Source organism: Idiotropiscis lumnitzeri, chromosome 10 (assembly GCF_059441095.1).
Source record: "Idiotropiscis lumnitzeri isolate Australia: NSW breed Sydney's pygmy pipehorse chromosome 10, RoL_Ilum_1.0, whole genome shotgun sequence".
Classification (NCBI taxonomy): domain Eukaryota; kingdom Metazoa; phylum Chordata; class Actinopteri; order Syngnathiformes; family Syngnathidae; genus Idiotropiscis; species Idiotropiscis lumnitzeri.
The window spans coordinates 5558477-5572094 of NC_142400.1; the positions used below are offsets into that span (position 1 = coordinate 5558477).

At 45.4% G+C, this 13618-nt stretch overlaps 1 protein-coding gene across 2 annotated transcripts; it reads left to right on the forward strand.

The window, feature by feature from the left end:
• The first annotated feature begins 647 nt into the window (after nt 1–647).
• On the forward strand, nt 648–11639 carry mdc1 (mediator of DNA damage checkpoint 1). 2 transcript variants are annotated; one of them, XM_088306033.1, is made up of 12 exons: nt 648–696; nt 1110–1264; nt 1563–2123; nt 2270–2333; nt 3246–4183; nt 4769–4831; nt 5043–8503; nt 8963–9082; nt 9460–9642; nt 9742–9867; nt 10819–10929; nt 11055–11639. In XM_088306033.1, exons 2-12 carry the CDS (start codon nt 1132–1134, stop codon nt 11256–11258), a joined length of 5964 nt encoding a protein of 1987 aa, XP_088162159.1. In that variant the 5' UTR covers nt 648–696; nt 1110–1131; the 3' UTR covers nt 11259–11639. The 2 variants fall into 2 exon arrangements, with proteins under 2 accessions (XP_088162159.1, XP_088162158.1); XM_088306032.1 differs by lacking the exon at nt 648–696 and adding an exon at nt 721–803.
• The last annotated feature ends 1979 nt before the right edge of the window (nt 11640–13618 follow it).

Below are 13618 nucleotides of genomic sequence, written 5' to 3' on the forward strand. Positions count from 1 at the left end.
TTTGATTTCCAGGCGACCAGGGTGCATTCATGGACCGCATGTAGCCACACGAAGTAATAAATGACTAAGAACGCATGCATAGTTTCCAGTGGCAACAGACCGGGATGATATTACTGAATGTAATGTTTTTTTTTCTGCTGTGGCAGCAATATTATGGTTAAGGTTGCATAACCAACATGACAAGCAAGCCAAGTGACCACAGCTATCGCGGGCATTAGGCAAAATAAACTGCAAGCAAAAAATCTTAACCCTCGTTTGAACATCAAATGCACCATTTCAATTTCAGGCTAGACTCGAATAAGGCTTTTCATTTGCATTCACATATTATAATAGGCTTTTTTTTATTATCCAACTCCAAAAAACGTACTTTTAAGGCAAAAAATAACATCTTAATACACATTCCTTATTTTGAAATTAAATGAAACTGAAAGTTTTTTTTTTTTTAAAACGTGTACGTTCCCTTTAAAAGACACGTGGCGCGAAACTTTGTTGTCCGATTACTGATTTTGATCCAATCAGAGACCTGCCAATTCAGACGTACGGGCAAATGACCAATGGATGTGGAGTATTGTGGATTGACCGTCATGCTAACCAATCGCGTGAGGTCTGACATATTCTAGTTAGGCGTGACCCAAGGCCACCCGGAAAAACGCTTTAAGTTTATCTTTCATTGAGTAGAGCGGGGGGCTGCGTGAGGCAAGTTTACACTAGTTACTTACACCAGGACGAAATTACACTATATACACGGTCTACGTGCATATTTATGATTTTATATGCGAAAATATGCATCATCTACTGCCAAAGTGATCAACGATCTATTTGTATTGTCATTACATTGAACTTGCATTATTATTGTGCTGTTTGTATGCATTGACGTTTGAGTTCTAAACTCACCTTATCAGTTGGTTTGCGAATGCAATCAAAGCGAACGATTTATCAGAACACAACTATGCACATAAATTGCAATTAGCCGAAGCATGTCAGTGTAAACGTGTCATTACTGCTATGCTAACGTTCACGCTAATGTTAGCTTTGTAGCATTACAATATGTGATGCTTAGAAGAAGGCTACGATAAATCGGATGTGAAATCTGTGATTATGTTCGGCAGACGTCCTGCTTCCTGTCGAGGAATGGACGCCACTCAGGTCGTCAACGAGTCCCTCTTTGAGTCAGACGAGGAGGGAAATGAAGAAAAGCCAAACAAGGGGCGGCAACCTTTAGCCAAACTGTGTATCTTGAAGAATGATCACGTTCCTGAAAGAGGTAAGAGGCACGCTTGGAAACATCAGACGTGCTGGAGGTCGAGGGCACTTATGACACCAAGACCCTTAAAACCACACAATCACACCTCTTATAAAGTTTACTGAACCCTTATAAATAGTTCCCTGACAGTTTTTATTTAATCTCTTATTGGTCATCATATTTAAAAAAATAAATAAATAAAAGGCCCTTGCCAATATTGGCCAAATTGTCAAATAGGGGAGGCTGTCAATACCAGCCTCCGATACTTAAGGGGGAAAAAAATGCATAAATTGTCTGACAATGTACTTCCCGCCCACAGAATTTCCCCTTTTTATGGGCGATAACGTGCTTGGTCGTGACGTTGGCACCTGCTCGCTGCCCATGCTGGCGCCCTCCGTGTCCAAACAACACGCCGCAATCCGCATCTCCGTCCATCAGAAACGAGGATCCCGAAGGGGCATGGAAGTAGAGGCCGTGGTTCGAGACTTGGGCAGCATGAACGGCACCCGCATTGGCCGCGTCAAGTTGATCCCCAACATATCCTACCCACTCAGCGAGGGGAACCGTCTGTTCGTGGCGGACATGCCGTGTCAGTACCTCAGCATTAACGACGCCTGCAAAGACGTCGGCAGCCGGACGTCGGGTGTTGGCGTCAGTTTACCGGGGGATTCCGTCGAGAAGAGAGATGGCCTTAAGGAGAGTGCCAGCCAGGTGTCACAGATTTCACCTCCGGGCAAAGCAGAGAAGAAGCCTGCATTGAACAGCTGTCTGTCTTTTGAGACCACTCCAGTCCAGCCGCAGGGGATTCTGGTCCCAGAATCGGAGTCGGACTCTGACGGAGAAAGGCCAAGAAACAAAGAGAGCAGATACAAGCTTAGAGGTACGTGTATAATTTGTAACTGTACAGAAAACTGATTGATTTGCAAGTAGGCGTTGGGGTCATAGCTCATCTTCTCATCATTTTACTTCCTCTCGCCCTCCGCGTTGTGGTGTCTATTTCTTCATAATTTCCTTGGATGCTTACAGGGTCAGATTCCGGTCCCACCTGCTCGACCTTCTTGAGTCCCACAAACAAAATAGTCCCTGAAAGGTATTTTACTTGACTTTTTAAAAAAAAAATTTTTTTTTTATATAATATAGATGAAACTGATCCATCAACGATGATGTCGCTCGTAGGCGTGTTTGGAGTGGCCAACAAGTGAATCCATCCTCGTTTAGATGTTGGTAACGGCTAATCACGGCTGCCCTGTTTTCTGAATCTGAGCCATGATTGGTTGCTAGCTGAACCTCGTGCAATTGTGATGTCATTTTCTGTCGACAGAAGTGACAAAATTGCCGCCTCCTGAGATGGCTGAAAATGGATTTTGCTGCTTAACTCATATTCTGCAAAACACAATATTAATCCGACTGCCATGTTTGACTAGTTGGCCAACATAGAACATATTCTTGTAAAGAAAAATTTTGGGTTGACATCCCCTTTAAGGTTGTGATGCATCTAATTTAAGAAGCAGTATTACGCACTGCACTTATTGTAATTTGTGGGCTGTGGACTGTTTTACAGTATCTATATCTGATTTGTAGGTGGCTGTTTTTAAAATATTTTTTGTTGAATTTTCTTTACCGTGGTGTTTATTTTTTTTAATCTTGCTCACAAGAAATAATTAAATCATACAAAGTAACACTAAAACGAATAAAAACTCAACTAAAACTATGCATTTTCAAAAATCTAAAACTAAATAAAACTAACAAACTCACTCTAAAAATAAATGAAAACAAACTACATTTAACAAGCAAAACTTAAAACAAAAATAAAAAACAAACAATAATAAATATTCCAAAACTAGTATAACCCTTGTACCAACTCACTTGCAATTCTCATGAGGGCAAGCGTTACAGGAAGTGGCTGGATAGCAAAAAAAAAAAACAGTGGCAGCCCAACGCTTTTGCACAGAAAATTAAATCTATTTATACATCTGAGCAATAATCTCTGTCCTTTCCATAGTCCCTACTGCGAAGATGGAACACCCATCACGCCGTCATCATCTACCAGAGAGACGCCTCACGGGCACGTCACTTTCAGAAAAGAAGCAGACGTCCATGTCGGCGGACAGGAGAAAAAGGACACGCTCGCGTTTGTGGACGACAGTGACGAGGAGGAGGAGGAGGCCGGCGCTTTGGAAAACGGCCAGACGGCGGGAAGGGAACAACGTGTGCTAGAACAGCTGAAAAACCAGGCCGGGTTTATAGAAGAGGAGTTGCCGCAACTGTCCACAAGCACCGTTTCCCCACATGCCATCCCTAAATTTAACTTGGACAGCGACACCGACATGGAGGAGGACGAGGGCGATTTGCAGAGGTCGGACGCTCTGTGCTTTCACATGGACAGCGATACAGATGTGGACGAAGGCGACGCATTTGCAGCTCCCGCGCGGCCCGAGGGATGTGACCGTCGCCCTGACACGTCACCCGATGCTAAAAAAGCTGACGCGGCTCCTCCGTTGCCGCCGGATGACTTCCAGCTAGACAGCGACACAGATGTGGACGAGCAGGCCGACGACAGCGGCGTGGGTACGCCGCCTTCCAGGCGACCATTGATTGGTGACATTTTGGAGTCAGATGACGAGCAGGCGTTCGCGCTTAGCGCTCAAACGAATGTCAGCGATTCAGCCGCGGGATCGAATAACAGCAATGCGGTGCGAGATGGTCCTCGCTCGTCACCTGTCGCCACCGCACCCTCCTCAGCGACTCCTGGTATCAACTCAGCAGCTGCTCAGTCGGAGTCCGACACTGACGTGGATGAGTCCGGTGCGCCCCCTGCTGACCGGGATAGTGATACGGATGCGGAAGAAGAAAAAAATGCAATGACCCTTCCGGGGATAAAACAATCCGGTTTAAAGTCTCCACAGGTGCAAAATTGCTCTACCCCTGTGCAACTGGCAGGTACGTGCAGTGGAACACAGCAAGATGAGGTACACCTGCACATGTGCTGTCTCAAAAATGTGTTCATTGTTGCGATTGTTGTTTGTCGTACTTTGAAAAACTTTTTTTTTTACCACCAAATACAACCTTTGTAGAGTAGACCACGGTTTATAACGAGAGTGGACGCCAGTAAAAAATTGCAATTTATAAAAATAGTTCGACCCCTTCCACACGATCGAAACATTTATTTGAGATTTAAAAAAAAATTTTTTTTTAAATAGAATCTAAAAAAAAAAAATAAAATGTATGTACTCTCATTTCTTCCCAAGTTCTTGAAACATTTGTTTGGTTCATTGAGGTTTTCTGACGTAGTTCCTACGATTGGTCTGTGACAAGTTCACGTTGATCGGCCAAAGTCAGCTTGGAAAGACTCCAGCTCACCCTTGATCTTAAATTAGGAGAAGTGTAACGGAAAATGGATTGTGATGTATTTCAGTAGGTTTATGTCCCATTTCTGATGAGTCTCAAGCCCAAAAAATGTGAGGGGGATGATTGCTTTGCTTTGAGTTAAGAATCGTGGTTTTCTTTACACTTGGATGTTTTCAGAAGGAGAAGTGGAAGAAATGGAGACTCAAGCCTTCCTGACGCCCTCTCTGGATCCGATTGAACGTAAGTTAGTGTTGAGTAACTCATTATTTTAGGGCTATTTTTTCCTTCGTAGACCTTCAAAATTTGCACCGTAATTTTCGGTGCTATGTCATTGTGGTTCTAATTTGATCCGAACCGAGCCTTGGTGTAAAATAGCTTTATTTGGTCACTTTGTGCATGTTTCCAAGAAACTGCTTAAAAGAAAAAAAATCCTTTCCTTTCCGTTACCTAGGTGGTTTCAACAGCGCTGTAAGATCTGCAGCCATCTCTTCATGCTTGGACAGCCTGAACGAGGAGGAGGAGGAGGAGGAGGACTTTGTTGTGGATGAGACGCAGTCCTTCATCCTTCAGCCTCAAAGGCAGATCCGAAGTTGCAAGAATGACGCCAGACAACCCTCAGGCTGTGACTCATCCGGCGAGGACCCGGACGAAGTGCCGAGCGGAGGAGCGTCTTTCCAGCTGGGCTTGTCTGACAGCAGCCACCTCCGGAGTGCGGCTCGAGCTCTGGCCATGGAAAGCACCCAGGCCTTTGTCTCTGATACCCAAGACTTAAACGTTGAGGCCACCCAGGCCTACGGGGCCGACGAGGCGCCTGCCGGTAGTCCGGTGATGCTGGAAGGGAGTCGGAAGGTAAATGTTGCTTTACAAGAAACACAAGCCTATATTTCAGAGCCTTTCAGTGACTCTGAAGACGAGCCAAAGGAGGATGCCCAGACCCAACATTTTGACTTGGCCAGGTCTTGTTCCCTTGCTTTGGCTGAAACCCAACTCATGACTACCTTCCAGGAAGAGGAGCCCCCGACTACAAAGAGGCCCGTCGACCCTTTGAAACTAAACCCGATGGCTAAAAAAAGTAATTTGAGCGAAGAGGCGCAAACGGAGTTTGTAGCTCCGATTATTACCGAATCCCCGCTCAGGTATGCAGGAGAAGCTGAGGAAACAAATGCTGCAAGTCAAACGGAAGACTCTAATGAAGAAGACCCGATTCCAGTCTTACCGGAAAGAAAAGTCCAGCTTGATGATGTCACGCAACCCATTACGAGTTCTTATCGTCAGCCGATGAGTATAGCCGCAACCCAGCCGATGGCTACGAGTGAAACCGACGAAAGCAACGACGAGGAAGCCATTCCAGTTTTGGCCGAGGGAAAAGCAGAAATGCAACCTATTCTGAGTTCTCATCCTTTTGCGGCTGATCGTCCGCCTTTGAGTTTAGTCGCGACCCAGCCGATGGCTACGAGTGAAACCGACGAAAGCAACGACGAGGACACCATTCCAGTTTTGGCGGAAGGAAAAGCACGGCTTGATAAAGAAATGAAACCCGTCATGAGTTTGTCTCGTTCTGCTGCTGATCGTCCACTTTTGAGTTTAGCCGCAACTCAGCCGATGGCTACGAGTGACGTCGAAGAAAGTGATGACGACGACTTAGTTCCAGTTTTGGATGAAGAAAAAATTCAACTTGACAGAGAAATGCAACCCAATGTGAGTTCTTATGGTTTCCCTGCCAATCATCAGCCTTTGAGTATAGTTTCAACACAGCCCACAGTTTTGACTAAAAATGAGCAAACTGACGGCAAAAGCTCAATTGAAGTCTCACATGAAACTAAAGTGCCGTCTAATAAAGAGAAACAACCCAGTACGAGTTCCCACCGTTTGGATTTTGCAACCCAGCCTACAGCTCCAAATGACGAAAGTGATGACGAAGACCTGATTCCAGGCGTACCTGAAAGGGAAACACGACTCGATAAAGAGAGGCAACCTAATCTAATTTCTTACGGTGTCGCCGCTAATCATCCGTTGATGAGTCTAGCCTCGACCCAGCACATGGCTGCAAGCAAAAACGACAAAACTGAGGCCGAAGACTCAAATGAAGTCTTGGCGCCTAATAAAGAGACGCAGCCCGATGCAAGTTCTGACGCTGCTGCAACCCAGCCTGTGGTTGCAAGCGACGATGAAGAGGACGACTCAATTCCACTCTTGCGTAATAAAAGAAAATCAAGGCCGCTGCAAATCGAGGAGACGCAGTCCCTCAGCAGTACTCTTGAAATCCCATCAGACAGTTGGAGTGATCCAAATCCAGGAAAGAACGGAGCCGAAGGCCGAGGGAGCAGTAACGTCTCCTCATCAGGAAGTGCAACACAACCAGAAGAAGAAAAGACTCAGCCGAATCTTGACAGCTTGCCGAACGATGAGAAAGATGAATCGGGTACCGGTCAAGAAGAGTTTGTCAATTGCGACGTTTCTTCAGATGGAGCTCAGCTTGTGCGTGAAGATGAAGAGGCTGACAGCGAGATCTTGATCCCCGCCTCGAGGAGACGGGAAGCCAAACCGCTGCAAATTGAAGACAAGTCTCAGTCGCTCGTATGTTCTCAAGGCGAGGAGGGGACACGTGAGAATCAAAATTCTTCAACCTCCGCGGTTGAATGTCAGTCGACGAGCACGAACGAATCAGGCCCATGCGATCGACGTCGTCAACCTGAAGTCGGAACGAGTATCACTCTTGAACACTCGAGAGGAACACATTCACAGTTTAGAGAAAAGGAGGAGCCAAGGGAAAAAAGACAAACGAGACCCAAAACGGGAAAGCCCAGGCCTGCTGCGAGTGAACTTGACGAAGAGGCCTCGAGGCAGCAGACCGACCTCCTTGAGGTCCAAGACAGGAAGCAAGAGAGACGACGAGGTCGAAATGCGCCGACGGATAAGGAGTCCGAACGGTCGGCAGCGGCGGAGAATCAAAGACGTGAGGAACTGGAAACAGAAGAACAGAAACGGGATAAAGCAGAAGAAGCGCTTCATCAAAAGAAAGAAGAAAAACCCGAGGCAATACCGAGAGGTCGGCGAGCAACCAGAAGGACGATCGCTGCTCCTCCCCGAGCAGCTCCAAGTCCAGATGATGTCCCAGCCAAGAGGACCCGATTCCGCTCCAACTCTGCCAACTCCGTCAGCTCCGAGGTGTCCACTTCAAGCATCCAAGGGAGTCGAGGCCGAGCGACGAAGACGTCCAATGGGTCCATCGCCGGACTACCGCCAGAACCGGACAGTCGCGCCACTTCTCCCCTCGGAACAGTTTCCAGATCCAGCTCCTCGAACTCCCTCGCTTCGGAGCTGTCTTGCAGTAGCCTCGGCTCTCAGAGAGGTCGAGGAGGCAGACAACGAGGAAGCGGGCGCAAAACGGAACCCGGGCCCAGCTTGATCCCGCCTGTGTTCGGTCAGAGTCCCGCTGCTAAGCCTACGCCGCGGAGCCAGAAGGGCAAGAAGCCAGACGTGTCCCCCGCTGCGCTTTCTGATGAGAATGATAAGGAGACGCCAACATCAAAACAGACTCCTGCCACTAGGGGGAGGCGGCGAGTCAATGTGAAAGAACCCTCAAATGAGGGGAACCACTCCACTGGTGAATCTCCCCTCCCCAAAAGAACCGTCAGGGGGAGAGTTCAGAGCACAGTCAAAAGTGAAGCCTTCGGGGCGCCGTTGTCGCCCTCAGGAAGCAATGACGTGGAGGCCAACGACAAGGTGCAAGGAAGGAAGAGAGTGTTGAAGGCAGAAGTGCCAGATGAGAATCCAGCTCCGGTCCAAGCCAAGAGAAGAGCCAAAGCGTCGTGTGCTCAGGCGGGCAGGAATCCCAAAGAATCTCCTTCCGACAAAGCCAGCGAGGATGGAAATGCGACACGTGTCGGTGGTTCTGGGGAAGGTGCTCAGGTAACTCCAGTCATGCTTTTTAGTAGAATTTATTTTTGATGAAAGTTTTCCGCGTATTCATTGTTTGGATCGATTGATTTTTGTTGTAAAGTTTCTTCGTTGCAGTCCACTTGCATTTAGGCCCAACTTGGGCACGGGTGGGGTTTCGATGATGAATTCAGATTTGAACTGTCGGAATGTATCATAGCGTTCTGCTATTGGTTGCGTTTCGACTGCGCGGGCGTAGCTCGAGTTGCGGGCCACAAATGAAACGCCGCCGCTGCTTGTCTCGCTTCTGATTCAGCTAATGCGCTTCGGTCGTCATCACTGAAAACATGACACATTCCTTCCCGTTACGAACACACCAGAGTGCCCTCACTCACCACTAACGATACCGTTGATTGTCTAATCAATTAAGTGGTAAATTGATGGCTTCCCGATGATCATTTCACGTATTGGTCCTTCATTTTTATTTTGTAGCCTCAGACGCCAAGCAGCAGCAGGAGGAAACCGCGAGAGGCTCCCGTGAAATCCACGCTGGTGACTTCTCGCAACTCTTCCGCGAGTCGCCGCGTACGGGATGCCAGCCGCTCTTATAAGGTTTGTGTGGCATGTGGATGTGTTCGCCTCCTCTTTTTTGGGGAGGAAATTTGTTTTACAAAAAAACACAACTTTGAACATTTGAGCTTGTGGCTCTAGTCAGAAAAAAAAAATCTCTGTTTTCTTATCATGGGTGCGTTGGGAAATGTGAGCCGTGATCATTCGGAAACTTGGAACGAAAATACGGTACACAGTTGCGTTCCAAAATTCATGCGAGAAAAATGGGTGGTAGCCGTGTGACGGGCGTTCGGCGCGGCTTAATAGCAACCTAAATCCTGCCCTCATAGTTAAAAAAAATGCAGAAAATCACCTACGGCGGGGATCATGGAACATATCAGAACATGTTGGTTGCAGTAACCTTGGGTTCTCCTGCTCAGGTGCTGTTCACCGGCGTGGTGGACGAACCCGGGGAGAGAGTGCTCGCCCGTTTAGGAGGCTTCCTAGCCAAAGGCACCGCAGACATGAACTGCCTCGTGACCGACAAGGTCCGCAGGACCGTCAAGTTCATGTGCGCCGTGGCCAAAGGGATTCCCATCGTCAACATACACTGGCTGGACAAGGTCAGGCGCTAAATGCTCGCTGAAAATGATCAGGTTCAAATGTGTCTGAAAGTTTTGAGACTTTTTTTTTTATTTTTTTTTTTTTTTTTTTTATAACAGTGTGACAAAGCCGGGAGCTTGTTGCCTCCCGACGGCTTCATCATGAGCGATCCAGAGCAGGAGAAGAAGTTCAGTTTCCGCCTGCAGGAGTCTCTGAGGCTCGCCAGCAGCCAGCCGCTCTTACAGGTGCTCCAACTCGTTCATTCCTTTTATTACCGAGACCATTTCTGATCTTCTTCCATCCATTGTGGCGGTCCGGTTAACGTCGGTGCAGAACAGGCGGCGGCTGCTCTCCAGAAGTCACGTCGTTTTTGTACCAAATGATTATCTACTGCTTCCACTCAATAACATTTGCTTTGGGGTCAATCGTCATCAATATGAATGACTTGTATGACGTGTAGGTCCGGTCTCACAAGAATTTAGTAGCACTTTGTGTGAAAAATAATGAAGCATATTAGTAGAAAACTGACATTTTGGATTTTGCTGTGAAATTATTTCAAAATGTATGCTGTGGTTTAATAGGATTTTGTGCCGAGAAAGTGATGCAGCGTGATTAGTGGAAAAAAAACTGATTTAGGGGTTCCTGTGAAAATGCTTTTATTTTATTTTATTTTATTTTTATTTATTTTAGTTTATTTTAATCTATTTATTTATTTATTTTTGGGGGGTTGGAATCTAATGAAAGGAACATGAAGTTGCGTCAAAATGTTTATAAATTTATAGTTTCATTACTTTCCGGCTAAATGTAGCATTGTGAGCGCATTGTTTTTTTTTGTTTGTTTTTTTTTGGGGGGGGGGCGCTACATGTCAGCAATATTTTTGAAAGGTGAGCCTTTTCCACATAGAACATTTTTTTGGTGTGTGAATAGCCTGATTTCAGCTTCAGGACTCAACTAAATTAGCAAGCGTCTTCCTTGACATGAGCCTTTTCTATTTACAGCTAGCATGCTAACAAAAGATGTATACCAAGTTACTTCTGGTCTATGTTACTGTGCCGAGTCATCGAAAACATTGTTTGACATTCCGCCCACCTGAAAAAAAAAAACCTAAATAAAACACGAGCACCACTGAGAACAATGTGCAGACATCTCAAAATACGATACACAAAACACGATTCTGCTTTGTGTTCTGTTCCAGGGCTACAAGATCCACATCACCAAGTCGGTGAAGCCCGAGCCCGTCCAGATGAGAGAAATCATTTCCTGCAGCGGAGCTACGTTTCTCCCGAAGATGCCCTCCACACACAAGGTGCCAACTCACAAAATCTGGGCAGTGAAATGAAATTTTAATAGCGATTCCGATTTTTGGACTTTCTGAATGCTAACGTGACGAAAACAGACAACGCGTGTGCTTTTGTCCCGTTCCCTCGTCAGCCTCAAACGGTGGTGATCTCCTGCATGGAGGACTGGCCGTTGTGCCGCGCGGCCGTCTCGGCGTCGCTCCCGGTCGTCACGGCCGAGTTCATCCTCTCCGGGATCCTGCAGCACAAACTGGACTTTGACACGCACAAGCTGTCCGCCCCGCCGCATCCGCCGCTGCCGGACGATGGCAGAAGGCGGAGCAGGCGGATGATGTAGCGGCCGCGAGACCGTTTGACCGTTACAAAATTAAAAGACTCTTTTAGGAAGAGATCCTAAAGAATGTACTGCATCAAAGCTGCAACTGCTGACACGTCAAAACGCGAGTAGATAATTACTCACAAGGAATTGTGGACATTCACGGAAATTTCACACAAAAGCCACGTTTTGGAAGATCTGTGAAAGTAGTTGGCGGGCAGCAACAACTGCTTTCGACACAACAGGGAGGCGGAAGGAGTGTCAGGTACGAAACTTTATATACACTTGTGGTTCTGATACTACCAGAACAATTAACATCATTTGTAGGGCCTGACTGATATTTAGCTGTTTTGAAATTGACAAAAAAATATCTTTTTCCCTCCAGTTAGAAAAATAATAAAATACAGTAACACCACCCCACCACAAAAAGTAAAAGAAAAAAATGTTTTTTGACATTTTTTGTTGTTTTTCTGTTAAGTGTGATGTTAAATACTATAGAACAAAGTATCGTAAACCAGTGAACTATTCTGCTTTAAATCATTTCTTCATTGTAAGTGTTAAGGGTCCAAAAAAAAAGGGTTTTATTCAGCATTTGAATTTTTTTCACATTAATTGGCCGATTAATCAATTATCAGAATTTTATTTTCAATATCGGCACCCGGCGAAAAAAAATCGCTATCAGTCAGGCCCAAGACAATTGCGCAATTTGCATTCCATTTTTTTAAATAAGTATCCCAGCTTTTACAAGACGGCGTGAAAGAGGCTAATGACTCCGCTTGACATGCTAACCGTTTCGCCCATGTTGGACAACAAGTGCACCTCACCACCGCCCCACTTTTGGTTGCCATGTACTTAGTGTAAGTACTTTTTAAACAAGCCTTATTCAAATCATGCCGGATGGGAATAATGACCCGTACATTATCCCCGTCACCTCCTCCGCGAAACACCGAACAGAAATTAGCCGCGCTTAATCGGCTCGTGGCGCTTCTCGGTAATCAGCTGCTTGTGAAAGGGGGGAGTTGTATAAAGGTTTGCGCGGCAAAAAAAAAAAAAAAAACTAGCGGAATGCCGGCCGGCTGGATGAGGTGGAAGCTTGCGTTGCTCTGAGAAGTGCATGAGTGCCTTTCCTTTTAATACACTGAGATGATTATGAACGCAACAGTCTCCATTAACCACCGCCGAACGTTCCATTAAGCCCCCCCCCCCTCCTCCTATTCGCTGCTCGGCGGCTTCTGTCTTTTAAAGAGTCGGTTTTCAGTCGTCATCAATATGCTCTTTGTCCCTGCCACGAAATCAGCCAGAAGTCGCTCGTAGATGTACAGATGTGGCGGCAATGTCAAATATGTGCCTTGGGAAAACACTGTTGGGGCTTTTGGAGGAAAATGAACTTTAAAAGAGATATCAAGCATATGGAATAAATGCTCGAATGGTTCCATCGGTTTCCGTCTGTGGTGGAAGATATATAATGGGCAAAAAAAAAAAAGGCGCAAGGAATATTTATTGGCCAAGATGAAGTTACTGATGCTCATATTTTGATTGAGGTGTTTATTCTTGTGCCTTATTTAGTAACCTGGGTGGGACATGATATTAGAAAGGACAAAGTACAGTTCTTCATGATTTTGATATCATCAAAACAGACATTAAAAAAAAAAAAAAAACTTTTTTGTTGTTGTTGTTGTTCCAGCTCTTGTATGTGATGTAATTAAACCGTGCAGGGATACCATGGAAGTTAGGGGGGGGGCATTATACAATTTAAAAAAAAAGTTATTATAAATATCTTCATGACAATAAGATTTTCCTTTATCAGCTTTTCTGGGCATATGACTAAGGTTTTTGATGTTACAACTTTTATTGTAACTTTTAGTCTTATTTAAATGTTTACATGATTATATGGAGTGCAAACGTGTAGATAGAACTAATATTTTGGATTCGGAAAGTCTAAAACTCCCGCATTTTTTTTTTTTTTTGGAAGTCGGCCAAGGGACGAGAAAGAAAATCCTGAAAAGTCTAAAGAATAAAAATGTAGTAAGAGGTGTAATGTCATAAAATCATGGCGTTATTTATAGAATTACAAAGCTATAAAACTTCAGAATTTTAGACAGTGTTTCTAAAATTGGTGACCCAGTTAATTAAATATATAGATAGATATTGAACCTTTTTTAAAGACTTGTAATTCTTGTCATCAAATTGTAGAAAGATTGTTAAGAATATTGCCTCAAGTTTTTAGGTAAAAGTTGATTTTTGATTTTTTTTTTTATGACAGGCGTTTTAGCCACCCCCCCCCCCCCCGCACCAAATGCGCTCTTCCAAAGTCCCATTAAGATTTGACGAATTTAGCTTCTGTCGCTTCCAAATGGAGAAAAACGTACCAAGATGAAACA